Below are 26,578 nucleotides of genomic sequence, written 5' to 3'. Positions count from 1 at the left end.
CGCAAAAGTTTATATCTCCCCACTGCCTGCTCCGATTTTGTTGATTCTTAAAAAATCAGATACTTTGCAGCCAAGTCTATGATTGTGCCAAATTTTGGCTAAATCTATGTGCAAGAACATGCGAAAATCATTTAACGAAGTTCATTTTAAATCGTGCCATTCGCTGTAAACAAAAAACATTTCAGAGGTTCGCTGGGAATTCGCTTTTGACTTTATCATCAATGAGACACGCGGCCGGTTGACGCGCTAGACAGAGCCATGTATAGGAAAGAGGAGAGCGCCATCTAGGGGGGGAGGGTCAGTGAATGTACTATGGCTGTGTGTGTGTGCGTGTGTGCTGAGAGCGTCGACTAGACCCACTCTTGTGTGTGTGTATGTTACATGTGTGGAAGCTCTGCCTCTCTCTGTGTGGGTTCGTGTGTCTGTGGGGCGCGCATTGATGAACTTGATCAATGGGTAATCGGTCTACACTTGTATATGGCTCATATCTAGTACTATGCTGCCTAAGGAACTATCAGGCATGGACAGAATCGAAACATAGGATTATAACTATATTATTTGTTCCACTCTTTACAACATCGTAATGTATTTTAAATAGTAATACTTTGTATCGTTTATGATTGTATGCATTTGGAAGATTTATATATCCTATATATGTATGTGTATATGTAAATTATTGTTTTATTAGGTTACATATACAACCCTTCATAGAAAGCCGTGTACTCCTTAAATAAGGTTATTTGCCAATGACGAACTTTTGAAATAGGTTATGTCTTATCTTTACTGAACTGTACTAAGATATCTTAGGAGTATATTAAGTCTCTAACTAAGATAACTGATTGGTATATGACTTTAAAGAGAAAAGTGACAATAAAGTACATACATATATGTATATATATCTCTATATAAACCCAACTCTTCTTTATGGATTTAGTATATCAGCTTATGGATCCAGACGTCAATCACGGCTAATATACAGTATATAAAATGCATGTGTACTGGTAAATTTGTTAATGGTTAATCGAGAACTATATCTTAATGGTACATCACTTGCTATATCCATGTAAAGCTATCATAAAATCGTCTACGAACTTTATGGATATGGTAAATTTACAGCAGTGGTCTGGCATTATATGACCCAACAATCTTTACATTTAGCACAAGCCAAAAGTGCCCTAAAAGTTGCATTCATCAAGCCCATAAACGGTGCCCATAATAGTTTACTAATCTAATTTCCGATGACTATTCAGATTTTATAGCATTTTGATATATATTATATATCATAAAACGCTAGTCATTTGATTCACATTTATGAACGTGAATAGCAGATTTGTAAGTGGAATGTTTACTACAAATCGATGAATAAGCATTTTCGCAAGATCTAGGCTATTGATACAGTCCACTATTTCTATCAAATTGCACTCATTTAATTAGCCCACCCCGAATTCACCGAAAAAAACTTCCACACATATACATATATTGAATTTCAACTGTAATATCAGATCTTCGCCCTACATTGAGTAATGAAAGAATGCGTATAAAATCATTTATATATATATTTATTATTATTATCAATAAGTTTTTCTAGGCACTAAGTAATACATGTTTTGCACTACACAAAACTGGGAAACAGGATATTCAAGGACATTATTCAAAACTATTAGCATATGAACCCCCGTAAGTATAAGATTTACGCTTAACATCTATGTACCCCGGTCAGCAGTACAGGCCCTGGCCTTCGTTCTGCTCAATATGGTAGTTGCAGTACTGTCGCTGAGTGGGCGTCAATCCCATGGTATCGACCTCCGATTTGAACTGCTCGATGCCGCCCACGCCGGCCAGATAACCGTTCAGCTTGGTGGCCACGTAGCTGGTCTGCAGCAGTTCTGGATTAAGATTGAGCGATGCAGCCAGATCCTTGTGTCCCTGCAGTCTATATTTCTGATGGTATCTATATGCACGAACAAATATATATAATTTTATATATATATAATATATAGTTAAGTAAACTTACGCCTCAGCTGGGAAAAAGTTTAGCTTGGGCGCAATGTCCGTGGTGATGATCTCAGGCAGGCGACGCTCCTGCTCCTCCAGCTTGGAGGCTTCAGCTATCTCCTTCTGCTCATCATCGTGGTAGAGTATGAGCGAGGCATACTGCCGCTTCATGGGCTTGGTTAGGCCGTACTCATGGTTGTTCCAGAACAGATGCAGCAGCTCTTTGAAGCTAATCACCGATGGATCATAATCAATTTCCAGCACCTCCGTGTGATCGCCCCTGCATAAAGTTTAGCGGTTAGTAAGCGATAAGTGTTATCAAGAAGAGGCAAGGCACAGATAGCAAGGGAGAGAGAGAGGGAGAGAACGATAGATATTTGTTAGCCAAATTTATGTCCTATTTCTCAGTGCTTACATTTTACGGTACGTTGGCAAGTCGGAGCTGCCGCCGGCATAGCCGACAGTGGTGCGCAGCACTCCACGCGTGGCTCCATACAACGACTCGGCGCCCCAGAAGCAGCCCATGCCAAATGTCGCCGTGGCATAGCTCACATTCACACGATGGACGGGCGAAAGATTCAGCTCCTTCTGCTCATTGCGCACAGTGCTCTGTTGGAATGAAACAGAAACAAAGAAAGATATTTAGTTGATGATTTAAAGCCTCAAGAGTTCATTGCACTGCGAACAGCCGCCAGCGCACCAGAAACAGGAAGGTGAGGCCGTAGCCCAAGCCAGTCACACAGCGCATCGTGCGCGAAAGTTGAGATTTTGTTGAAAAAACTTTCAGCACGTCGCCTTTTGAAGTTCTTTAGCACAAACTGCGCTCTGCCGACAACTGAAATAACTGTGCTCACGCTCTTTACATTTTCACTGCGTTTTGATATGTATTAGCGTCTCTCTCAGCCGCACGCCGCTCAGCTGTTAGAGAGAGGGCGGCAGTGACGGAGCAGAGAGCAACTGCCAGCTGTGTGCTGGCTGCAGCTGTGACGTCACAGATGCGTCGCTGCAGCGACGACTCAAGGTCAATGCCAATGTAGGCAGCGAAAATAGTAAAGCGAATAAAATCGAAAGTTACGCGCAGCAATTTATAGTAGTAGAACCCATAGAATTAAAATTCTTTTTTCACAGCAAGGCATTCACTTTGAATACTAATTGATTATTGCTTTGAGTCACTTTATACTATACTTGCTTTGAAATTACGAAAGAGGCGAGCAAACATTTTTTGGCTGTTGCTAATTCTTCGCTGGTTGTGCGGCTACTAAAGCTGGCCATAACAATGCGACAGTCGAAGCTCGAAAAATTGCTGTATTGGCCTTGGCAAAAGTTCAAAGCACTCGGAAATTAAATTGTATTTCAAATTAAATTTTTGCGCGCCCTAACATGATACTTGGACTTGTGACACTCGGAATAGCACTTTTTTCATCCCGTTTGCTTACCAAATCCTTGAGTTCAGGAATGGAAACATCTTTGGTGATGGTCAGCGACATGTTTCTTTTTTATTAAGAAAATTTGTAGTGCTTTGCTTAAAGAAATGCGAGCAACTGTTGACTTTCAGCAAGACGCTACTCAATTTATACGCAGGCGATGAGCGCATTTAATACTATCTTGATAACATGCCTGCCACACACATGTCCAACCGAAAGGGGGAGTGAGTGTGAGTGAGAGCGGGAGAGCTGGTAAAAGTGTTGCTGGCAACATTCGAGCACGCGGATAAGCTAGACGAGCGTGCGCTCAATAGCAAAGCTTTCACATAATTGTTGTAAAGCTCAAAAACCGTAAGCTTGCAATAAAGAAAACTTTTACAGTGATTTATAAGTATTTAGCTACGCCCAATTTTATTCATATATAAAAATAATATCATCATTGGTATCAAGCCAATTAACGACATTGAGACAGTCTTGTATTTAATCAAGGTTCGGCTTTTTGTTATTTGTTCGGCTCGAATTTGAGCAGACTTAGGCGTAAAATGAAGTCTAGTAGAAACATTTGAATTTTGATTTCCTTGGGATTCTGTGTGTTGTAAAAACCAGGCACACCCGCTTTTTGCAGCATAGATTGCTGGTCGAAAACCTAAATAATTAATAAAACAGTGTTTACGATTATTGAAGCAGTAAAGTATTATTTCAACTAACCTTCTGATCTAGCACTTCGATTATTTTCTTGTCTGTTTCCAATAATTTTTTCGTGTGCTTAATTTTCAAAAGTCCCAGTATGTGTTGCAACTCCTCTGGATCTTTGATTTTGCCACGCCAATCAGCCACCTCTATTTCGTATTCATTCTCCACTTGTGCACGCATCTGTATCAAGTGCTTCTCCGTTACATGTTGCAATTCCATTAACGCTTTAACTATATCGAAAATACTTTCATTCAAAACACAATTCGCCAGTTCTGTGAGCAGGTCGTAGGATATTCGTGTCTGCAAGGTCCTGATTTAAAATCTTAATCTCTTCAAAGTTTTCAACAGTTGAAAATTGCATTTACTCACTCTGGCAGTTCGGAATGCATTTCTTTTAGCTGATCCACTAAGAAAATTCAATGAGTTAAAACATTTGTTAATTTGTGAAACACAAATAAACATACTTAGAAAATAGATTTTGCGTTGCAAGAATTCTGGCGTAGGATGTTGCTGCTGATTTGCTGTCGCATTAGACGATTCGCTGCTGTTTGAGTTCGCTTCATTTTCCATTGGAACGTCATCCATAATTATTTTAGGTAATTCTAATTATTATAAATCTAGTCTAAATTTCACTTAGTCAGCTAGCTGCAATAGCAATTCAATTATTGCAGCCAACCAGCTGTTTTCCAGGGCTGCATCAGCGACAGTGTAACCACAGCTGCTTATCGACTCCATGTTTATCGAAAAGGTTAAACAAATTTGAATTTAAATTATCTAAATGCGATTTTATTGGAGTTAGCTAGAAAATTGGGAGACTTAATGCTGGACAAAATATAGTTCATATTGAAATAAATCTCAAGCAATTAAAAATAAGGAATATGTTTGTTATGATTTAATAAAATATTGATTTATAATCAATTATGCTTAATTCTAAAGATTACATCAATACGATTTCACGTGTTAAAAATTAAGCGATTTGCGTGCTTTTACAAAATGTTTGTCGGTTTCATAGCTGTAGACACGATTCAGTTTGACTTTTCGTCGCTTCTTCAGCTCCGTTAAAAATCCAACAGCGCCAGAACAGGGAGTAGCTGGTACATGTGACTTTTTAAAGTCCTCCGAGTAACATTCGCGTTTTCCGTTATCACCACGTTGCGTCTGCTTTGGCGTTTCAACAATTTTCAGGCTGCTTAGACGCTGTAGAATTAGATTTGTCTCAATGTTTGCCATGTTTGAATGTTAGTTTGGTTTGCGTTTATTTGCTGACTCTGTCTAAGAGCTGTTGACGGATGCTGTCTTGCAACTAGGTTTCCAAATATTTTATCCCGACTTTTATACACGATGGACGTCCACGCAAATTTGACATGGACTGTCATAAAGTTGTGCAAATTTTCAGAGAACTATCGATGCAGCTGTCTGCGATTAGTGCAACAGGTAACAGTAATGAACACAGAGTATTATTTTATGATTTCCACTGAAAGGCGCCTAATCTCCGCTTGATGAGTTTAAAATGAAGCAGGTAATAATTTACATTTCACCATCTGGCGTGTACACACTGGCTCGGCGGCGCACCATATGTTTTCGAAATTCAAGTGCACGTGTGTGTGTGTGAGTGAGTGTACGCGCCTCTGTGTTTGTGTGTCAGAGCACAGTGTGAATTGTCATTGCAGTGTGAGGGGATTTATTAGAATTCTGTTACGCGAACGGTGAAGGCAGTCGGTAACCCTTCAGCATTCAATTGGCAATAGTAATAATTCAGCATTGGCAATTAATGCAAACAATTGATTTGGACAATAGTATATCAATAGCAATAATAATAGCGATAACAAAAACAGCAACAAATAGACAAATACATCGATTGATATAAAAGTCAAAGCTAACTGTGAATATTGTGTAATTGCTCCAACTAGAAGATGAATTTGAAATAAGACAGCAGAACGTAGAAAAACAAAAACAACTGAGGAGAGAGCAACTTGTCAACAGTTGGGTTAAAAAAAAAAATAAATTTAGAAATCATATGATTTTCTAGAAAGAAAGGAACGTACTCGAATAAATAAACAAAAACAGAAAACAGAAGCAGAGAATAATCGTTGGCCAATAGAAAATAACAATATTTAAAAATTAGTTTAATAAAATTGACATGTACACAGTAAACAAGGGACCTAGCAAAATTGTTGCTAAAACGCGACGCGGTAAGTAATATTTACAAGAAATATATGTAAAATGGTGTAAAAAGTACAATAAACCCTACGGGAAAGGCGACCGCCTGCAAAAAGTGTTGCTGTTATGTCACAACGTGCCGCCGCTGCCGACAGAGGCAGCGCTGCTAAACTCTCCCGCAGCGTGCTCTTGCAGGCGCTCGCTCTCGCTCTTTGCCTTTTGTTTTGTACTTTTTGCCGGTAAACCAAATTTACATTCAAACAATAACAAACAAAACGAACCGCCCACAGGTCTGCCGCAAAACTTTGAAAAGTTCGAGAGCATTAAGGAGAGCGGCAAGAAACATGGCAGCATCAGCAACAACTTTGATCTCAACAGTCCCGAGAAGAACAAGAAGTAAGTGAGCGATGCTTGTGTGTTTTTGTGAGTGACTGTGTATGTGTGGCTTATGCAAACGATGTGCGCTGCACTGTGGCTTATCTCAAATCATTCGTTTTATCACAAAATAAGTTGAATAGGTTGACCTTTGTATATAACAGAAGCATGTTAATTGAGTAACCAGAGTAACCGGCTAACCGACAACACGTGGGCCAGTTTCGGTTATTGTCAGCAGAAATACGTTGACTTTTGTCCGACATTTTCTGCCCGTTACGTCACGTCGCTGAAAGATTTTCCATTACGAGATTTATTTTCGTAGTCACCATGTGCGTGACGTATGTTTGCATAAGTACTCAAGTATGTATGTGTGTGCTGTTGCTTATTCTTATTTGAATTTGTCCACAAGCACGTGTTGGTGCATCTTCTTATTCTTATGTTAATGTAACGTATCTCTATTTGAATTTATTAGCATACCGCGTCCGGTATTTCAACAAAGCTTCGCTTCGAAGCGCATTGCGCCCACAAAGCTTATTGAGGATGAAGTGATAACACCGCAACACGAGGAGATAATACGCTACATAAATGATTGTAAGCAACATAATTGAATTTTCTATTTTATTATTCGTCAATTTCAATGTCTCTTCTGCAATTGTAGCGTGGAACATTCTGGTCGCACAAAACCCGTATGATTCCAGCACAGTGAAGCACGATGGTAAGGCCGATGCTAACAATAATACTGCTTCTACTTTGGCCACACCTAGTCCAGTGGATAGCATTATAGCAAATACACCTGTGTCGGCATCGACAGCGCCGGCCGTTTGGGTAGAGCCTCCAAGCCCAGCCCTAAACGATTTCAAGCCATTCGATTTGGAGTCTTGGTGGGGACGTCGCTTGTTCCAAAATATTACCAAAAGCCTATAGACTGACGATTGGCCGCTGAGTTACGTTAATTTAGTAGTCGGTGCTTCCGTTTCTATTATTTTTACATCTAATTTCGACTGCAAATCAAATTCATATTAGATTTAAATAGCAAATAAGTGGTAATTTTTGCAATTCTAGATTAACCGTTTGAAACGGTAATTCGATGAGTGCCGCAGTTTTTGTTTTTTCCCTTAAGTATATAATTATAAATTTAAAAATCGTATCAGTCGTTGGCCGTGTAAATAATGCGATACAAAAGTCATTGTATGATTCTTTCATATATAAACTAAGATTGATTTTTTAAGTTTTTGTTATACAACAAACATAGGTACATACACATATATATGCATAAGAGATAAACAGTTAATAGTCTTCTCTGGTCATTAAACAGCTTTCAATTTAAAAGTCTACAGCATGTTCAACGAAAAGCTTTTAGAATTATTCAATTTCTATACGTTGAGCTCACACCTGACACTTGCCGAGCAAATATGTTTTAATTGTAGGTATATAAATAATATGAATACCATTTAAATGTTAAATATACATATATCACACTAGTTACTACAATAGAAAACAAATTTTTCCTAGTATACTTAAATAAGGCAAATTGATATGAAGTAAATAAACTTGAACCTAAGAATGAGCACAAAATACAAGTATGTCTTGAACTGTTTATTTTAAATAGATTTTTTAAAATTAAGTGGATGCAAAAGTGCAATATAAAAATCCGTTAAAAGTATTGACTGTTGATTGTCATGGAAAGTATGAACGGTTCAATTTGAATTTTCAGTCTGTTAAATTCTGTGGGAGAATTACGTTATGCGTTAACAGTGGTGCTCCTATTACGCCACAGCGCTGCGCTACGATGAGCAATATTGCGTTAACATTGAGCATTTTGTGTCATCGTTAGGAGAACAGCTGAACGTCACCGCTCACAAATATTTCTACATATTTTATTGAAATTTAAAGAAAATGTCGTGCGAAGCAATTAGTGAATTGGAGGCTCGACTGGGCGAGGCCACACTAGAGGATGTGGCTAGTCGTCATCGTCGGGAGCGCAAGGAGCTGCAAGCCAAGCTGCAGGCCATGAAGAAAAATGCACCAAAAAACAATAAAAGCAAACGCAAAGAGTTTCTTGAGGAGATGGCCCGCCTGGAAGGAGAGCTGGAGCAGCGTCAAAAGACGGAACTTCAAGACGCCACGGCAGCAGCAGCAGCAGCTCCAGCTGCCAACGAGCCAGCAGTTGAAAAATTGCCAGCGGCGGACAGCGGCAACGAGGAGGAGGATGTAGTCCAGCCAGCACAACAGCGTGTGTCCAAGGCTCAAAAGCGTCGCAACAAAAAAGAGAAAGAGGCACGCGATCGAGCGCAGGAAATACACCAGGCAATGCAAGACGCCGCGAACGTGTTGTCGCCCAAGCAAATTGAATTGCAGCAAATCACAGCTAAGTTGCAAGATCGCCAGCTGGCGCTCCACATGATACCCTCAGATGGCGATTGTCTCTACAATGCGATACGCCATCAGCTGCGGCAGCACGCCTTGCCCGAGCACAGTGTCCAGGAACTGCGAACCGAAACGGCCAACTATGTGCGCGCCCACAAAGATGATCTCATATGCTATATGACCCATCCGGATACAGGAGATCTTCTCACTGACGAGCAGTTCGAAGCCTACTGCCAGGACATAGCCAACACTCATGCTTGGGGCGGGCACATCGAGCTAAAGGCGCTCTCCTCGCTGCTGCGCGTGCCCATTGAGGTCATCCAAGCCGAGGGCCCATCGACGCAGCTGGGCCAGGAGGAGTTCGGCGGAGCGCCGCTAGTCGTTTGCTATCATCGCCATATTTACCAACTAGGCGCCCATTACAACTCCACGATTCCAGTGGAGGAGGAGTAGCATTAAGAGTTAAGCATCCAAATTAAACAAAATTGAAATTAATCGCAACATGTTTATGGTTTATTGAATTAATATCTTGATATTACTATATATATAGACGTATGTATATATTGATATATACTATTTATAAATATGCATTTGGAAGATTTGAATTATTGTCAAAATTTGCAAATAGTTTCATAGTTTTGTACAAATGTTATTTATTTAAAAATAACCATAAAATTAGTTTACAAGAAGATTAATAGGCATTTCAAATATCATTCTCTTTCTATATATATGTATGTAAATTCTGATCCACTTGTTTATAGCTTATAATCATAATTAATACAAAACGTAATCAGAAATCGAATATGTACAACACTTGAATTTGTTGAGGAGAAGCTTAGCTAATTATTATTATTATATGGAACCCTGCTTGATTATTGCTTAGTCAAAATTGTACTAGAAGCGTTTGAGTTCGAAACTGGATTAATTAGATAAGTCGAAAGTTCTAGATGATGTTAGGGACGCCAATTGATTTCCATGCCTTTCTTAATTCATTTCATTTAGGTACTTGTAGTTGAGTTATTTATTTATCCTTTTTCTTCTCGGACTTGGCAGCGGGCTTCTTGGCAGGTGTGCTGGGATATATCACAAACATGACCAGCTGGATGCCACCCAAGACCCACAGGAACAAATTCTGATACTACAAAATTAGAATAGGTATGAAGGCTTAAAGAGTTATCTCGGAAGTCTATCAAGTAGGTCAGGGCACTTACCACCATGACATGATTGCGTATGGACACTGCATACAGGGTCCAGGCAGTAGCAACCAGCTGTCCGGCAAAGATGATGGGAAAGGGCATGCCCTCCGTGCTCTTCTTCTTGATGATGTCGGGCAAGTTGAGCAGCGGCGAGCCAACTAGCCAGACGAGTATCGATGTGATCAACATGCCCAGACGGAACTCAATTTGCTTGGGATCCTCGAAGTTGGCATAGGCTATGCAGGCCATCAGGAACAGTGCGGCATAACCAATCTTGATCCAGATCTTGGATTTACTCTCGCTCGAGGCATAGTAATAAAAGCCAACCAGGAATATCGAGTTGATCGCAAAGCCGATGACATTCACATTGATCATGGGCTGATCGCCCATAATCTGACCCAGTTTTAAGCTTAACACGGTTCTATGGGTGAGAGGATCAAAGAAGGAATATCACTGTAGAAATCTATGTATACTGTATGATAGATATATTTAACAATCTAAATGGCTATAATTTACATATGAATATGTTTATATAGTTATCTATAAGTTCAGTAGTCCCATTAGAATTTCACAACAATAATCTATGTTGGGTTTAGGTAATTATTGAACTTGAATGTGGTATTTTATAGATAAGATATTCTGAAGTCATAAGAAATAAAGCTATACGTGTCCTATAATAATTGCCAGGGACTTGGCCAGTTTCCCTAAAATTTCTTTAAAATATAAATAAGAATTTTAGCATTTAAATTCTATTTATTTTGCTTTTTACTTCCAATCCCAAATATGTATTTATAATATAACAAATCTCTTATTTCGATACTCCAAATAATATTCAAAATAATATGTACGTATTCAGCAGGTAGGTTAAACTGTACTAAATTATTAATACTATAAAGGAATGCTATAAAAACTAAAAAACCTCTTTATTAAAATCAGTAAATCTTTATAGTTTCAACATAGAAGGCTCAACACGTAGCTTTACGAAAGGCCCGAGTTAAAAGGGCACTTTGTATGCCCACCTATCCACCCCCTCAAACAGAAAAATACAACTCAGGTAGTTGAATAGGAACACGCAACTGTTGCATCTAGCGGAAATTCTCGCGTGTTGCTTGGCACTTGGCCCCATTTCGCATTTGCATTTTCAATTCCATTAAGGAAAAGCAGCACGTGGAGTGGGCGAGGTCAACATTAGCGACCAACTAGGCTTGTCCAGCTCACTGATTAGCTAAGCTGGAAGCTTTAGACAATCAGAGACGACTCTCCCAAGTGCCGTCTATCGCATATTAAGAAGCGCCTATATATTACACTTATGTATTTGTAGATAAGATGTACGTGGTGTAGCCTTAAAGCGATAAGAACTTTTCATGTGTCCAACTAGAGAATTGTTTCAAAATGTCATAGAATGCTAATTGGGAAACAAAAAGAGTTTATTTTATGTAACCGTCAATTGTCATTGACCGATCAATCGAGCTACATACATACATATAAGCAGCCTTTCGATATAGCCTTGAACTAGGCTACACCCACCTCTCACATATGGCACTCGTTCTCTAACCCATTTGGCACCGTCATGGCGACAATTCAAAAAATTTAATCAATTACACACAGCTGCAATTGTTACTTTTTTCTATCTATTTTAGTGTACTAGTGTTAGTTTCTGTATGTGTTTGTGTGCAGTTGAGCGTGAAATCGCACTATTTTGTTTATAGTTTGTTGAAATTTATAGCACTTACAGCACTATACCGCCTAGAAATGGTCCAATGGGATAAATATCGCTGCTGCCCTTTTTCCGTATATCATTTAAAAGCGCTATGCCGGATAGAAACTGTAGTGTAGTTATTGTGCCGGCTATTTTACCGATGGTTTCACTGTGCGGTGCCAATAAGTCACTAAGTGCATCCATTTTGCTTCACGCAGCTGTGTGTTTATGTTCTAAAGAAAACTTGTTCTACGCGCAGGCACTGGCTGGGGCAGGTTTATAAACAAATGTGCGAAATAATTAAAACGAAACAAAAATCTAACGACCAAACAAAACGGACTGCCGCTGCCGTAACAACTGACTCTACAACTGACATTCAAGGCTGGAGATGGCAACCTTTTATAAGCAGAAATGAGCTAAATAATCGTATGGTGGCATCGGTATCGCGGGCACTAGAGGCATTTATCGATTATGTGTAGCAATTTGAATTGTATATTTATATATTGTACGCTAAAACTAAAATGTCTTAAATTATTAAACATCCTCGCGAAGGACATGCTTTTTCTTCTCACTGACAAAGGGCACCTTGCCCTTCTTCGAGTGCTTGCGTATATTGGCCTCTTTGACCAACTCCTTCTCCTTGACCGCGCGCATCTTCCGCTGTGCATTCATCACATGACGCGGCACCTGTCGATGACGTGCAATGCGTTTGATTTGTGGATGAGCTGCATACTTCTCCTTTAGTGCCTCTTGGTAGTTGAAGTTGGCACGCTCACGGGGACGTATGACGCCCAGTTTCTCTGACGCATTCGCCTTCCACATGCGCACATTCATTTCATCCGAGCCGGAGAATATGTAGCGATTGTCCAGTGACCAGGCAACACAGACCACATGCTGCATTCGCTTGGTGTGATAAATGTCACGGGAGTGGCTTTGATGTGCATTATAGAGGCGTACAGTCTTATCGTAACTACCCGAAACAAACTCCTTGCCCGTGGGTGCGTAGTCCACATCCGTGACAGCAGAGACGTGATCGAAGTGCACCTTAAGAGGCGTCTGCAGTTTACGCGTATCAAAACTGTAGAGACTGAAAAGGCGATTTTTAGTTATATGTTCCTACCTAGTAATTGATTCTGCTTACTTGCAATCCTCGTTGGCCACGGTAAAGTTGAAAGCCTCCATGGGATTCCAGGCCAGTTTGTTGCTCTTCATGGTCAGGACAACTTTGCGCAGCGGCTGCGCCTCACGTTGATCGTACAAAATGATGCTGCGGTCGCTGGCACAGCATGCAAGCACATTTGTCTCCACCGGATTGTAGGAAATGGTGTGCAGCGTGTCGACGCCCCATTTTAGAGTCTTGATGGGATCATTGTGCTGTTCATCCCAAATGGCGCAGACCTCGCCGCATGTGGCGAAGCTGTTGTCCAATCGATTGTGCGAAATGCCATGCAATATGTGACGGCTCAATATTGTATTAACGGGCTCCTCCTCCTCGCCTACATCTGGTGCCACGGTATTCCACACTTTGATCGTCTTGTCATCGCCCACTGTGAACAAACGTTCGCCATTCCGTGCATACGCAATGCCACGTACAAAGCCATCGTGGGCCACAAAACTGCGCTGGCTGGTGCGATTGGCGAGATCCCAAATGCGAACCTCGCCATCATAGGCGCCGGTGGCCAACGTGGACAGCAGCTTGGGGTGCTTGCCAAAGCAGGCGACGCCATCGCGATGACCGCTCAAGTTGCAAAGGAACGGCTTGGCAAACACACGATCCAATTTGGTGGCATTCAGGGCGCGCACATATTCCCGAGGACCCTCCAGGGGATGCAGAGCCGGATCGTAATTACGTGGAACTTTATGTTGCTGCAGTTTAGTTTCCCGGACATAGTTGTCCGGGTTGCGACTTATCATTTTCACCTTCATTTTGTGATTCGCATCAATACAATTCAGTCAATACTTTATTTATTTAACGAGTAGCAACAAAACATCAAAACATGTGCGCACTTATTTAGATATGGGCATAAAATAAAACGATATATCGATAAGCATTGTGGACAATTTACAGCTGTTAAGCTGTTAGTTTGCGCACCGTATATCGATATACTTTGCCACAGCTGTTATTCCGCGCGCTGGCAAACAAATTTGAATAATGCAACAGGTGTTAATGCTGTGCGTAGTTTAATTCAATACTGATAACACCCAAACACAGAGACAATGCAAATGAAGGAGCCCACATCAATGGACATACTAATATAATCATCGGAAAGCGTATCCCATACTGCACGGAAGCCATAGAAGAAACCAGCACCTGTCTGCTGATATAAACAGACATTCACCACGTGCTTGTAACGGTGTTGCAGACAGAATCCTTTCATTTTCAGATTCACACCATCTGCTACATCACGCGTCAGCTTAGCGGCAGTGTCCATTTGATAGACTTTACCTAGCGGAGTATTTAAGGTAAAATTTAATTGTTTGTTTCAAATTAATGCTTGCTTCACACCTACCTTTTAGTTTTTCACTCATGACACGCTCAACCATAAATCGTATAAATGGCACTGGGAACTTGCAGCCGAAAGCGGGTCCCATATCGTAAGCATTATAAATGGTAACATCTGTAGCCGGCTGTGCTTCCGAATGCCTCTCCGAATCGGAATCGGACTCATTCAGCACTGAAACCGGCATAGTTGATGGTTCTGAGCTACTGCCATCGGCCTTTTTATCTCCCGCTGACCCGCGATGGGTTGAACGAGATTTTTCCCCAGCCGTAACTCGAAAAGTGGACCCTTTTTGGGATTTTTTATTGATTGACGACATTTCCGCTTTGATAGTATAATATAGCTCCAAAATTTTTGCTCCCCCTTTTTTTCAGTGTTGATCCATTCTGATGAGCAACACAACGATCACTGAGCTCCTCTCAGTTTTTATGTCCACTAAAAATATTCTGTTTACGTTTACAATTTTATATATTTTTATTGTTTTACATTTTCTTGCTAACTAAACTATTTTTTTAAGTTTTCTACAATATTTCCTATAACATTTAAGATAAATATGAAAACTAAGAAACTAACTGCGAAATTCCTAATCATTTTCAATGCTTTTCACGTTTTCGATGGCTACGACGCTTTTGCTTCGGCTGCTCCAACTGCGATTGCAAACTAGTCTTTGTCTCTTGGTTGGACAGCTCCTGTTCCTGCTCTTCTTCCTGTTGTCGTTCCTGTTCTTGCTGCAGCTGCTCCAATTGGACTCCCTGCTCCTGTTGCAGCTCCAGCAAGCGGCGACGACAGCAACAGCTGCGCAGCGAACGCATAAAGAACTCAAAATTCTGATTGAAATTATGCAAATTCTGTGGATCGATGGGAAATCCTCTAGAGCAGCCATCAATGGTCTGTTGAGCATACAGAATACAATCGCTGGCATAGCCCAACGTCTCCTTGAGTATGAAAACCTGCTGCTTCTTCTTCTGCTGCAGGTGCATATAGCGTGTGTATAGTGCATTCAAACGTCGATGCTCGTTGCGATAATCCGAGCATATGGAATCGTATTTGCCGCGCAACACCTCCAAATCGCATCTGAGCATCTTAATGGTTTTATCCTTCTTGGCCAGCAGCCTATGGGCTTGACGATGCGACGAATGCAGCTCATCGTAGCTACAAAGAGATGAGTTTCCATTATAGTTGATGAGATGTCAGAGGATTGGCAGGGTCTTCAACTAGGTACTCCTTACCGCTGTTGCATTAGTATTGGACTTATGGAGCCATAGAGTTCGCCCTTGGAGTCAATCCGTATGCCGCTCAGTAGCTGTGATTCCGGCTCACTTTCGCTGCAGGAGTCGGAGTCGACGCCGCGCAGCAGCTGCACGAGTCGCTCATTGCGCTGCTTTTCGGTGTCCAGCGAGAAGTGGAGCTCGTGTATGCGCTCCGTCTGACGCTCCAAGGCCATGCGCAGCTTGAACTCCTGCTGTTGATCCTCATACAATGTGTGCTCCAATTCGCTCACCTTATCGAGTATTAGCTCAACTGTTTCCCTATACGGCTGTCGTCTCTCATTGAGCTGATCGACGGTCTGGTTGAGATGTTCCCTTTTCAGTTGTTCCTCTTCTTTGGAATCGCTGCTGTTGCTCACTGACGGCGTCGATACCTCAAAGACGTCGTTCTCTGTGGGCGCCTTATTGAGCCGCTTCTTGGAGCCCAGGCTGACTCTTAGACTGTGGCTGAGACTTCTGGCCAATGCACCAAAGTTCATTTCTGCTATGTGAAGTGTTCGAGTGTTTGACGTGTATGCAAATTAGTTGTTGTTGTTGCTGTTGGTATATTTAGTCGACTTGTTTAGTAGTTTGTTGTTGTTGTTGTTGTGTTGTGCTGTTAGCTTTGACTGCGTTGTCGCCGCTTGCTTTTCTGTTCTTGTTGTTTGCATTGCTAACCAAGGCTTCGCTTCTCTCTGCTTCCACTCCGCCTCCCTCTGCCTCTCTCTCCATATGGTTAGGCCAACTTTTTAAATTGGTTTCAGTTTTTAGCACCTCTCACCCAACAAACAGTTCCCTTTGGCACTCAATCAAAGTTTTGCTGCAGTCGCTTGTTAGTCGTGCGTGAATTGCCGTTAGCACTAGGCAAAGGCAAAGGGTAAGTCATAGGCAGAATAGAGTAGACTGTTCTGGTACAGTTAGTAAGTACACTTATTGCATTTTTATGGTTAAAAGTTTTTTGTGTGTGTCCTTTATTGAAATGGTAAAGGCAAGACATCGACGTGCTGATTGATGAAGTTTCTGATCAAAGGAGCGGGTTTGTATGGGAGATAAGGATCATTTAAAAAAAATCACATTTTTTATTATATTATCCATTGATTATTATATATTAAGCCTCTACTCTTTACACCTGCAAACTTATCTTGGGCCTCCCGTAATAATCTTTTACTTTTATCTGGCTTATCTCTTGCTCAGGTGTTTCCCATTTATACGCTTCTGTTGCCATATGAGGAACCGTTTAGTTTAATGAACACTCTTCATAAATAAATGACAGTTTTAATGAACAAATCTTATCTCTAGTGGAAACATATGCACAGATAGTAAAATATTTGCTCGCCCTGTAACTATTATTTTATAGCTACAGTAAAAAAGTGAGCTCAAAGCGTAGTAAATAATGTTCGCAAAACTCAATTTTCATTTATTGGATCTATGTAGATATAGATTTCATTTATGCTGCAGCTGTAGCGCACAAATAAAGCTCATCAAACACAACCGGAAAATCGTTTATCCAAATTGCGCTCTCTCGCGCTCACTTGCTCTCACGTCATTATGCTGATAAGCCGAGCTAAGTTGGTGCGCTCTCTTCAGTTGGCGTAGCTTTTGTAACAGCTGAGCCGAAGCAGCGAGCTTCATTCTGTTGCGAAGCTTTGACGGCGCTGGCAGCTGTCTCTCTTGCAAGGGCAAGGCGCACACAATTGTAATTGTTAATTAAATATATATAAATCAAAACTTGAACTTGTTGTTGTTGCTGCTGCTGTTGTTGTTGCTGTGGTGCTTCCATTATTTGTCCAGACAATGTCACGCCTCATTGCCAGCGCCCGAAGCGCATTCAGACGCCATCCCTTCGTAACCAACAGCGCCATCTACGGCAGTCTCTATGTGGCTGCCGAGTTCTCACAGCAATATGTCTCCAAGCGCTGGCTGGCGGTAAGTGGCAATGCATATACATACATATGTATGCATGCATATGAATAAGTGCAATTAATTGCAGTAGCAGGGGCTAATTTGATTTACGTGTTTATGTGTCTTGCAGCAGCCGGAGCAGCGTGAGGATATCGATTATGCAACTGTAGGACGCTATGCTGTAATGGGTACCACACTCTATGCCCCATCGCTATACGCTTGGTTCGTGCGCCTCACTCCACAAATAAATAGATATATAACTAAACACACACACACACTCGCATAGCATAATAATATTAACACATGTGTATGGGTATGGGCATCTTAATTGACACACACGCATACTTATATACTCATTCATTCTTGCAACGGTAAATGTCGCATGTTTTTGTTTGTCACTTCTTTTATCAATTTGTTTACAATTTACATTTCGTCCAGCACGTGTATGGACGTCGAAGAACGCACACACATACGCACTCTCTCTCTCACAGTTGCTCTCTCTGTGCTCTTTTTGTATCACTCTCATTCTTTCTCTCTTAAGCAGCACCGGCAAGAGCGCAAAGCTTTTGTGCATAAAGCTCCAAGCAAGCACGCTACGCACCATCAAACGAGGCATATGTGCACGTTAATCCACCAGATATGTAAGTGTCGGATAAAAGCCACACACACACACACACAGACATACTACAAACAAAATGAAACACAACGCGCCGAAGTTCACGAATATATGTATATGTATATACAGTATATGCATATGTATATACGGTACAAAGTAACACTTAAACAGAGCACTCTATTAACATAATTGCTTGTCATTTCACACTGTATATAATATTCCCTCAGTGTTTCGCTTGCGTTTTAATAATTAGTGTTATTTGTGTCTATCTTAGGTACAAATGGCTGGATGGCACCTTTCCAGGTACACTGAAAACAACTATTATCAAGAAATTGGTACTGGACCAGTTTGTATTGACACCCTATTGTCTGACATTATTTTATACGGGTAAGAATCAGAGCTCATATGGCAATACTGTTGAGTTTACATACATCTCCCTCTCTCTTTACCCATTCTCATTCTAGGCATGTCTCTGATGGAGGGCGCCGAGGACCCCTTTGCGGAGTTGCGTGAAAAATTCGTGCCTACATTTTTTCGATCTTGCATATTCTGGCTGCCGGCACAAGCTTTGAATTTTATGTTTATAGCGCCACGATTTCGTATTATCTATATGGGCATATGCGGCATGATTTGGGTAAACATACTGTGCTACATAAAGCGACAGAATCTGACCACAACAGCAACAACAACAGCGGCAGCAGCAACAGCGACAACAATCAAGCAACAGTAAAAAGAATGCCTAGGCGTGATTGGATTAGATAGTAGCTTAACACACATGCAGATAGATATATACATATGTATATAGTTATATTTTGATATATATATATGTATATTTGATATAGTGCGAAGATGCTTTGCCAAATAAATACATTCCAAATGCTATATACACACACGCACACACGCATTCTTATGCATATATACAATCGTACAAATGTATTATTTGACCTGGGCAGCACAGTGCGTATGATTGATGTTGTTATAAAAGGAAACCCATCAATTACTACTTATATGTGTATGTATGTATGTATACATGTCTATCAGTCTGCGTGTATGTGTGTGCTCATCACTCTCTCTATGTATGCATGTGGTGTGTGTGTGTGTGTGCTGCGTGAGTAAACGTGTTTAATTGTGTGCGTATGTGCGTAAATGTTTCATCAATATTTGTTACACAAACAACAACAACAACAACAACAGCAAGAGAAACGATGCCAGGTCTGGCCTCTGCTAGCACGGAATATAATAGAATAGAATAGAAGGGAATAGAGAATGGAATGGAATATAATATAATATATACATGTAACTGAGTTAGCCACAAAAATAATGTCCTAATGCATTTATCAGCTAGGGATGACACTTTAAAACTATCGCAGGCTGAGCTGGGCAACTGAAGGGACAATTCGCAAGTGATGAATGGATGTCGAAAATAAAATTTTGTGGAACTATAAAATTTATCTTTAAGTGTTCAAAAATATATTAAGATAACCGAGGGGCGTTAAAAAGAGAAGTAAGGTAAAATAATAATAATTCATAAAAAAATAATAATAATAATACATAAATATAAAAAAAATTTAAAAAAAAAATACATAAAAAAATAAAAATACATAAAAATAAAAAAAATTATAATAATATAACATAAAAAGAAATAATAATAATAATACATAAAAATAAAATAATAATAATAATAATACATAAAAATAATAATAATAATAAAAAAATTATCATATTATTCATTTTTGTTTATATATATTTTAATGTTTTTAAATATTAAAATATTTATATACATATATTTTTAATATATTATTTTAATAGATTTATATAATGCACACATCGTCTTTGAAGGCTCGTCAGTACTTATTCCAAAATTTGCTCTCTCTCCCCTCTGTCACACATACATACACACTATATTATTTACTAACCCTCATTCATCCACTTTCTCTCGCTCAATTAAATGCGCAAGCAATAGTCGAACTATCGTCCATCTCTATAAGCGCTGTATCTTCATCTATCGCCTGAGCAGCCAAACTAATTAGACGTTGCGTGCTTTATGTCTGTCTCATATATTCCCCCCAATTGTTCCATGTGTCCATGTGCGTCTGTTTAACTTATTGCTGTCTATTTAAATTGCAATTTGTCAATAGGCATTTGTCTGTGTGTGTGTGTGTGTGTGTGTGCCCACTATTCCCACTACTCTCGGTCTTATCCTCTTACTCTCTCTCTCTTTCCCTCAACCACACGCCTTTCTTCAGCCTTGTCGCGCCTATCTGAATCGCCCCATCTTTCGACTCGCTCGGCTTAAGGCTGGGCATACAATTAAACTTCTTGTACAGTCATTAACAGCACATAACTTGGGCCAGCCTCTCGCCGTGGACCAAAACTTGGCAGACGCGCGCGCCTAAACAGCTTCACGAAAAACAAAAACAAAAACACCAGCAGCAGCAGCAGCAGCAGCAGCAGTAGGAGGGGGCGCGGTGGGGCAGAGGGCGGTAAGGTATGTCTAAGCCATTGCGGCTGCCCGTCTACTTTGGTCTTCTTTGGGTGCGCTTCCTGCTCTGCCCCGACCCCAGCGCTTTCACTTTGACGCAGAAAACGTTCGCTGGTTCGCTTTTTATTTACATCCGCTTGTTTGTTCAAAGCGGAAAATTAATTCCATCTTGGCTTGTTTCCGTTTATCTTGGAAAACGTATTCCTTCTCTCTATGTCCTCTGCTGCCCGTTGCGCTTTGTGCTGTCTTGCTTTACTTTTATTTTCGCTTCTTTCTGTCTCTTTCTCTCTCATTATTTCTTTACTTCTGTTTTTTTTTTTTTTTTGGGGGCTTCGCGAAACAGCGAAAATCTGCTGACCAACTGAAATTGCCTGCCTGCCTGCCACGCCCGCTCTTCGTCTATTTATGTACTTCATATACTTTTAAGTCCCGGCATAGACCAGCATTAGGGTATTACATTGTCATAAGGTTTATTAGACGTAATAATAGCTAAATGGATATCTTTAAAAAAGAAATTTTTTTTTGTGTCCTTTGTTTTTTAAGATTTTCAAATTGGGCTTAAGTCGACATAATATTTTATTTTTAGCTAGTTGAATGTCTGCTGTACAATTTACATTCCTTAACTTAGTTTCTGAATAAGTACATATATAAATATATATATCTGTTGAGGCATAAAAAAGTTTTGCGCAGGTTTTACAAACTTTTTGCTTGATTATATTAATGAAGTCCGTTAAACAATTATAATAAAAAGAAATGTTTAAGTTTACTCAGAGCTAAGTCAACGTTAATTTAGCAAGCTTTTGTCTAGAGAACTTAAAAGAAAGATAATATTTTTTCGAATACCCTGTAAATGTGCTAGATGTGAGCTAGAAGAGTAGAAACTGTTCTCTTGTGTATGTATTTATAGAGAATTCTAATAACATAGAAATTATGGCAGCTGGGATATTTTTTCACTTTTTAGTGATATTTCCATATATTTTCATCTTTTCCTATATAATAACAGAGCATCTCCGAGCCAAGCATGCCATGCATTAACTAAAGTGGCTTTTGCTCGACTACTAATATCCTATTTAGAGAGGTATACTTAACCTATCTAATGAAAGTTTTCTATTTTTGTATTATTTAACAAATTCTACACATTTACAGGGCATCTCGGAGCCAAGCAAACTCTATAACATGGCATATTTATATGTATATATATACATTATATACACACACTCAATTCTTTTGCCATGCCGCCCCTTGGCATCCGCTGCTGGTAAACTAGCTCACGTCGAGCTCCGAGCTCCGTATCGCTCTCTGGCCGGCGCCCTCTAAACACGTTTATTAAATTAAAAATTAATTTGGAAAAAAACAAACAGAGTTATGCAATGTGTAGCGGCGGCTGGCTGCATAAGAAGCTAATACTTACTAATGCTGCTTCATTTGATTCAATTACCGGAAGCATTCACCCAGCTGCGAATCACTTCTCGCCGGGCAGCTTCTGGCTGCTGGCTCCGGCAGATGTTACGGATGCTGTTGCCACGGATGCTGCCGCTGCTTCAGATGCTGTGTTTATCTTGTGCGAGGGAACTTGTTGTAATTACCAAGACCAAGACAAATAGAAAATGGCGCAAAAACGAGAAATTAATCAGCGACGCGCTCACGATGGAGGCGTGTGAATGGTGTGCGTGGGCGTGGGCGTGTCCGCACTGATTTGATGGAACTGGACGTAATGTGAAGCGCTTGGTAAATATATGTGTAGTGCTGGGCAGGAATGGCCAGGATGTGACTGGCCTGGACAGCTCTGGCCTCGTCTGGTGTCCAGTGGTGTGTTTGCCCAGTTTGATGATGGCCATGACGGCATTTTCACACGCGCACACGCTGCCGCATTATAATTTTAAAAAGTACCCCAGCCCACCACCACCACCATCCCCGCCATCCCCGCCATCCCAGCCAGAGTTGGAGTCGCAGCCGGGCCCGTTGGGCCGCCCGTTGCGGCACATTTGTTCGCCGGCATGTGAAAATTGATTGCTGTTGTTCATAGCTGCGGGATATGGCCAAAGTTTTTAAGTTCCTCAAGCCGCGCCGCAGCCCGCGCTGCGCTGCGCTGTGCTCGGCGCTGCCTTGCCGTCTCCTGCTCCCAGTTCCCCGCTCTCAGCTCCCAGTTGCCCAGTTCCGTTCTGAATTTACCCACTTGTTGTTGTTGTTTTTGCTGCCGAAAAGCTGAAAACAATGCGCATTCCGCTTGCGGCTCTGCTGCGCCTTGAATGAACGTATTTTTTTGTTATTTTTATTTTTGTATTATTAAGAAAGTTTTATATAGTATAAGCACTTTTTTTTTCATACCATGCTGCTGGTCTTTACTTGGGGTTGGAGTATATTTACATTTGGCAGTTGGTTGCGTTAAGCGGCTTGCGTTGCCATAGAGCCACGCCCCGCCGCCGCCCAGCTGCCACTTCCTGTCTCTCTCTGTCTCTCTTTTTCCCTCTCTTTCTCTCGTTGGGCTGGTCAAAAAACTGCTGCCGCTGAAAAATTCTTAATACTCTGTTACCTTGCAGACAATTTGATGGGCCAATGGGCAGACCATGTGTGTGTGTGTGTGTGTCTGTGTGTGTGTGTGTGTCTGTGTGTGTGTGTGTGGGACTGTGTATTCATAATTAAAGAAAAGACACCGAAACATGAAAACAAAAGAATGAAAAGCAAATAAAAGCGGATAACTGTTGGCATGACACCTATTAAAGCACCGACCGTGGGAGCTGGCAACGCCAATTCGAAATGCATTCGAGTGGGCGTGTTACAAATTATTAAAAGAAAACAACAACAACGAAAACAAAAAACTGAATAATATATAAAATGGGAGCTGTTTTAGTGGAAGAACTTCAGTGTTTGGAAATAGAAATTAATTGGACGGGAATACTTGAAGCTATGAGAATAGAAGAGAAACTAATACTGCCCTGCCAGAAAGGGAAAGAGATAGTGAAGGCATTTGAAATAAATATATGTGTGGGAGATAGTTTAGTGATGGAGAGAGTATGCAGAGAGAGAGAGAGAGAGAGAGAGAGAGAGAGAGAGAGAGAGAGAGAGAGAGAGAGAGAGAGAGAGAGGGAGAGAGAGAGAGAGATAAAGACAGAGAACGAAAGAGATAGAGGTAGAGAGACAGAAATAGAAAGTGAGCAAGAGCAGAGAGAGAGAAAGACGTAGAGAAACATAAAGAATGGGAGATAGAGACAGAAATAGAGAGTTAGACGCATGGGAAATAAAAGCTAGAAAGAAATATAAGAGGAGAGAGAGGGAAATGAATGAGAGAAATATATAAAGAGATAGAAAGACTTAAAGAGATAGAAAATAAAAGACTAGAGACAAAGATAGAGAGAGATATACATATATACGTATATGTAGAAAGATATTGAGAACCATGATGACAGAGAAGGAAAACATATGAAATATGATGGAAGTGTATTATTACAATATTATTACAATATAATTAATCATTACAATATAATTTTTACTATACATAGACATCTATAAAGCTTGAATATGTGAAAGATCACATAAGAGACAAAAGGATAAACATGGACTGCTGCTAGTTAATCATATATGAAGAGGAACTAACAGAATGAGTAGACTCTCTTGACAGGCCTCCTCTCTCTGCCCTAACTGCCACTAGATATGATTAGGTTTGCATACAATTGAAAGCCTTGAAGATTGCATGACACAAGCGACTCACACATATTATGTGCTGCAAATGAACTGGCGAAAGGAGCAAGAGACACGCTGGAGCAATTGGAGGATGCGTTGGGGCCGGGGCGGCACGCAAGCTCCCAAGTTCGCATTATTTTTATGGCAGGGCTGGGGCAGGGGCCAGCTTGGTCGGCAGTTTTTGAGCTGATCTGCAATGGCATAAAATGCCATCAAATTTGTTCACACACACACACGCGCACAGAGCAAACACCTGCTGTCAGGCCCATCAAAAGCGCACGTAAATAAATAAAAAATAAAAATAATGATAATAAAAAAAGGTAGCCAAAGCGAACGAACGGCTGCTGTTTGCTGTTTGCCGTTGGTCTGGCGAGGAAGTTTGTCTCCTGTTTGACTTTTGCCTTTATGTGCATGCAAACGCATAATCAGGCGTAAGCAAATGGCAACACACACACACACACACACGCACGCAAGAGCCAAGACACGCACATCCTTCGTATATCCTGCGCTGCTTACATTTAATTTCACCTTCAGCTCTGCTCTGGCTCTGTCTTCCCTCTCTTTCGCTCTGCGGCCCTGTTGGCTTCTTTTTTGGCAAGTTTCCCGCCAAGACGCCGTTGTCGCCGTCGCCGTCGCCGTCGCCGTCGCCTTTTGCTTTTTTGTTGTCGTCTGTGCAGTTGACAGGAAAAAATTAGTTGGCTACGAAAACTTTTGGCCTCGACCAAACGACACAACAGACGACCATTCTCTGTCTCTCTCTCTCTTTGTGTGTGTGTGTGTGTGCGCTTGTGAGCATCCTTCCCTTGGCCTGGCAGTTGTAAAATGCTGTGCCGAAAAACCATAAACAGGTGTTGCTACCTATGTATGTTATTGCCATACCCAGCAAGTAGCACCAAGGTCAAAGGGGTATAATAAAGCTGTGCAGCAAAAAGACGGAGAGCTGACTGCGGATGCCGTCAAATGAATCATCGTGTTTACCCGAAGATGTTATCGGTTTAGCCTCTGAATTGCATAAGCAGTTTATAATGTAGTTTTTGCAGTGAGTATTGGTTGGTTGAGTGATATGAAATCAGAGAAAGAGAGAAAGAGAGAAAAGGAGAGAGAGAGAGAGAGAAAGAGACTGAGCTGGTAGTAAAGAAAGAAAGACATAGATAAACAGAGCCAAAAAGAGGCAGAGAAGAAAACAGTGGGCAGGTAGAGAGAGGGAAAGAGAGAAACAGAGATAGATGCAGAGGTTAAAGAAAAAGAAACACATGAAAAGAGAGAGAAACAAAGAGAAGATGTAGATCAAGAGAGGTAGAGAGATCGACTGCCAAAATTGATACAGAGATAAAGACAAAGGACGACAGCGTAAGAAGGTTAATCTAAGCAGAAGAAAAAAAGGCGGGACTCCCCCTAGTGATAGTGGCTGAACAACAGGCTGTGAAAGAAAGAAAGATCTGATATATCTATCTGAAAGGAGATAAACACTGGGCTTACTTCTGAGTACTGGGGAACGGGATTGAATGAAAGACACAATTATAGTGCAGAGATTAAGAAAGGGAGCGAAACAGAAAAACAGAGATGGAATGAAAAAGTCAGGTCTTCCAGTCTTCCCCCTTAGATTTTAATATTTTCACTAAGCAGGGGGCGACTAAATGATTTACAGAAACTAAGCAATTTATAAGAAATCATATACTTCAATTGCCTATATATACTCCATTCCATATAGACAGAGATCCAGTATATACCTACCTACCACAGGGTATCCCTATGGCTGTGCATGCCCCGTCTAACTGCTTGTTATTGTTGCTGTTGACGCTGCGTGTGGCCAGCCGCACAATATGTTGCGTTCTACTCGTAGCGTGTTCCCTCGTTTTTGTGGACCCCTATGTCTGTTTTGTACATAATCCGCTGGCCAAAAGCCTTTTGCCTTCGTTTTAATATGGTCGGCGGCTGGGCTGGGCAGGGCAGGGCAGGAAAGGGGCTGGCTCTGCAGATACATGTTAACAGTGCGCCAGTACGTTCGAACCAAACGTTCGTTCGTTCGTTCGTTTGCACAAAAGTTATTAAACTTAATGCAGTTTAATTGACCTTTTTCGCAAAAGTTTGCGACGCCTGCCGTTGGCAGCAACAGCTGAAGCAGCAGGGGCAATTCTCGCAGGTCCTGGCTGCTGGCTGGGCATCCTGCCAGCAGGTACTGAAGTCGACCGAACGTTTTCTTCGTATTGCTGTGCACATTATTACTTTTAATTACGGCT

The 26,578-nt window shown here is 41.0% G+C and overlaps 10 protein-coding genes across 16 annotated transcripts; 3 read left to right on the top strand and 7 right to left on the bottom strand.

Moving 5' to 3' along the window:
* Positions 1–1,545: 1,545 nt before the first annotated feature.
* MsrA (methionine sulfoxide reductase A) lies at positions 1,546–3,588 on the bottom strand. Of its 6 annotated transcripts, none has more exons than XM_030387564.2 (4): positions 3,432–3,588; positions 2,423–2,604; positions 2,015–2,275; positions 1,546–1,951 (listed from the first exon to the last, which is right to left on the bottom strand). In XM_030387564.2, the coding sequence occupies exons 1-4, from the start codon at positions 3,480–3,482 to the stop codon at positions 1,717–1,719; spliced, it is 729 nt and encodes a 242-aa protein (XP_030243424.2). In that variant the 5' UTR covers positions 3,483–3,588; the 3' UTR covers positions 1,546–1,716. The 6 variants fall into 6 exon arrangements, with proteins under 6 accessions (XP_030243424.2, XP_030243422.2, XP_089116535.1 ...); XM_030387562.2 differs by having other exon boundaries at positions 2,411–2,604; positions 3,432–3,587; XM_089260409.1 differs by lacking the exon at positions 3,432–3,588 and adding an exon at positions 3,185–3,349.
* A 215-nt stretch (positions 3,589–3,803) lies between these two features.
* gdl (gonadal protein gdl) lies at positions 3,804–4,841 on the bottom strand. Its single transcript, XM_030387570.2, has 4 exons — positions 4,577–4,841; positions 4,482–4,518; positions 4,128–4,422; positions 3,804–4,065 (listed from the first exon to the last, which is right to left on the bottom strand). The coding sequence occupies exons 1-4, from the start codon at positions 4,695–4,697 to the stop codon at positions 3,922–3,924; spliced, it is 597 nt and encodes a 198-aa protein (XP_030243430.1). The 5' UTR covers positions 4,698–4,841; the 3' UTR covers positions 3,804–3,921.
* Positions 4,842–4,975: 134 nt separating this feature from the next.
* Z600 (protein) lies at positions 4,976–5,742 on the bottom strand. The gene has a single exon (XM_030387575.2). It carries the CDS (start codon positions 5,340–5,342, stop codon positions 5,073–5,075), a length of 270 nt encoding a protein of 89 aa, XP_030243435.1. The 5' UTR covers positions 5,343–5,742; the 3' UTR covers positions 4,976–5,072.
* Positions 5,743–5,791: 49 nt separating this feature from the next.
* Positions 5,792–8,235, top strand: LOC115563898 (uncharacterized). Its single transcript, XM_030387573.2, has 4 exons — positions 5,792–6,304; positions 6,563–6,668; positions 7,120–7,238; positions 7,306–8,235. The coding sequence occupies exons 1-4, from the start codon at positions 6,253–6,255 to the stop codon at positions 7,569–7,571; spliced, it is 543 nt and encodes a 180-aa protein (XP_030243433.1). The 5' UTR covers positions 5,792–6,252; the 3' UTR covers positions 7,572–8,235.
* Positions 8,236–8,543: 308 nt separating this feature from the next.
* Positions 8,544–9,509, top strand: LOC115563890 (deubiquitinase OTUD6B). The gene has a single exon (XM_030387559.2). The coding sequence runs from the start codon at positions 8,544–8,546 to the stop codon at positions 9,465–9,467; it is 924 nt and encodes a 307-aa protein (XP_030243419.2). The 3' UTR covers positions 9,468–9,509.
* Positions 9,508–12,280, bottom strand: LOC115563893 (sugar transporter SWEET1). The gene is made up of 3 exons (XM_030387565.2): positions 11,944–12,280; positions 10,226–10,631; positions 9,508–10,152 (listed from the first exon to the last, which is right to left on the bottom strand). Exons 1-3 carry the CDS (start codon positions 12,111–12,113, stop codon positions 10,036–10,038), a joined length of 693 nt encoding a protein of 230 aa, XP_030243425.2. The 5' UTR covers positions 12,114–12,280; the 3' UTR covers positions 9,508–10,035.
* A 98-nt stretch (positions 12,281–12,378) lies between these two features.
* Positions 12,379–13,955, bottom strand: LOC115563887 (DDB1- and CUL4-associated factor 13). The gene is made up of 2 exons (XM_030387556.2): positions 13,051–13,955; positions 12,379–12,996 (listed from the first exon to the last, which is right to left on the bottom strand). The coding sequence occupies exons 1-2, from the start codon at positions 13,833–13,835 to the stop codon at positions 12,444–12,446; spliced, it is 1,338 nt and encodes a 445-aa protein (XP_030243416.1). The 5' UTR covers positions 13,836–13,955; the 3' UTR covers positions 12,379–12,443.
* Positions 13,956–14,073: 118 nt separating this feature from the next.
* Positions 14,074–14,729, bottom strand: LOC115563896 (dynein light chain Tctex-type). The gene is made up of 2 exons (XM_030387571.2): positions 14,420–14,729; positions 14,074–14,355 (listed from the first exon to the last, which is right to left on the bottom strand). Exons 1-2 carry the CDS (start codon positions 14,727–14,729, stop codon positions 14,096–14,098), a joined length of 570 nt encoding a protein of 189 aa, XP_030243431.1. The 3' UTR covers positions 14,074–14,095.
* On the bottom strand, positions 14,642–16,318 carry LOC115563888 (uncharacterized). Its single transcript, XM_030387557.2, has 2 exons — positions 15,640–16,318; positions 14,642–15,562 (listed from the first exon to the last, which is right to left on the bottom strand). The coding sequence occupies exons 1-2, from the start codon at positions 16,155–16,157 to the stop codon at positions 15,004–15,006; spliced, it is 1,077 nt and encodes a 358-aa protein (XP_030243417.2). The 5' UTR covers positions 16,158–16,318; the 3' UTR covers positions 14,642–15,003.
* Positions 16,319–17,271: 953 nt separating this feature from the next.
* Positions 17,272–19,061, top strand: LOC115563894 (mpv17-like protein). Of its 2 annotated transcripts, none has more exons than XM_030387567.2 (4): positions 17,272–17,583; positions 17,693–17,781; positions 18,450–18,562; positions 18,640–19,061. In XM_030387567.2, the coding sequence occupies exons 1-4, from the start codon at positions 17,452–17,454 to the stop codon at positions 18,903–18,905; spliced, it is 600 nt and encodes a 199-aa protein (XP_030243427.2). In that variant the 5' UTR covers positions 17,272–17,451; the 3' UTR covers positions 18,906–19,061. The 2 variants fall into 2 exon arrangements, with proteins under 2 accessions (XP_030243427.2, XP_030243426.2); XM_030387566.2 differs by having other exon boundaries at positions 17,273–17,583; positions 17,690–17,781.
* Positions 19,062–26,578: the final 7,517 nt, after the last annotated feature.

Source organism: Drosophila navojoa, chromosome 4 (genome assembly GCF_054131105.1).
Source record: "Drosophila navojoa isolate 15081-1374.11 chromosome 4, UAZ_NAV_1.0, whole genome shotgun sequence".
NCBI lineage: Eukaryota > Metazoa > Arthropoda > Insecta > Diptera > Drosophilidae > Drosophila > Drosophila navojoa.
The sequence above is the reverse complement of the archived record's forward strand: the minus strand, read 5'-3'. Positions and strand labels throughout refer to the sequence as shown.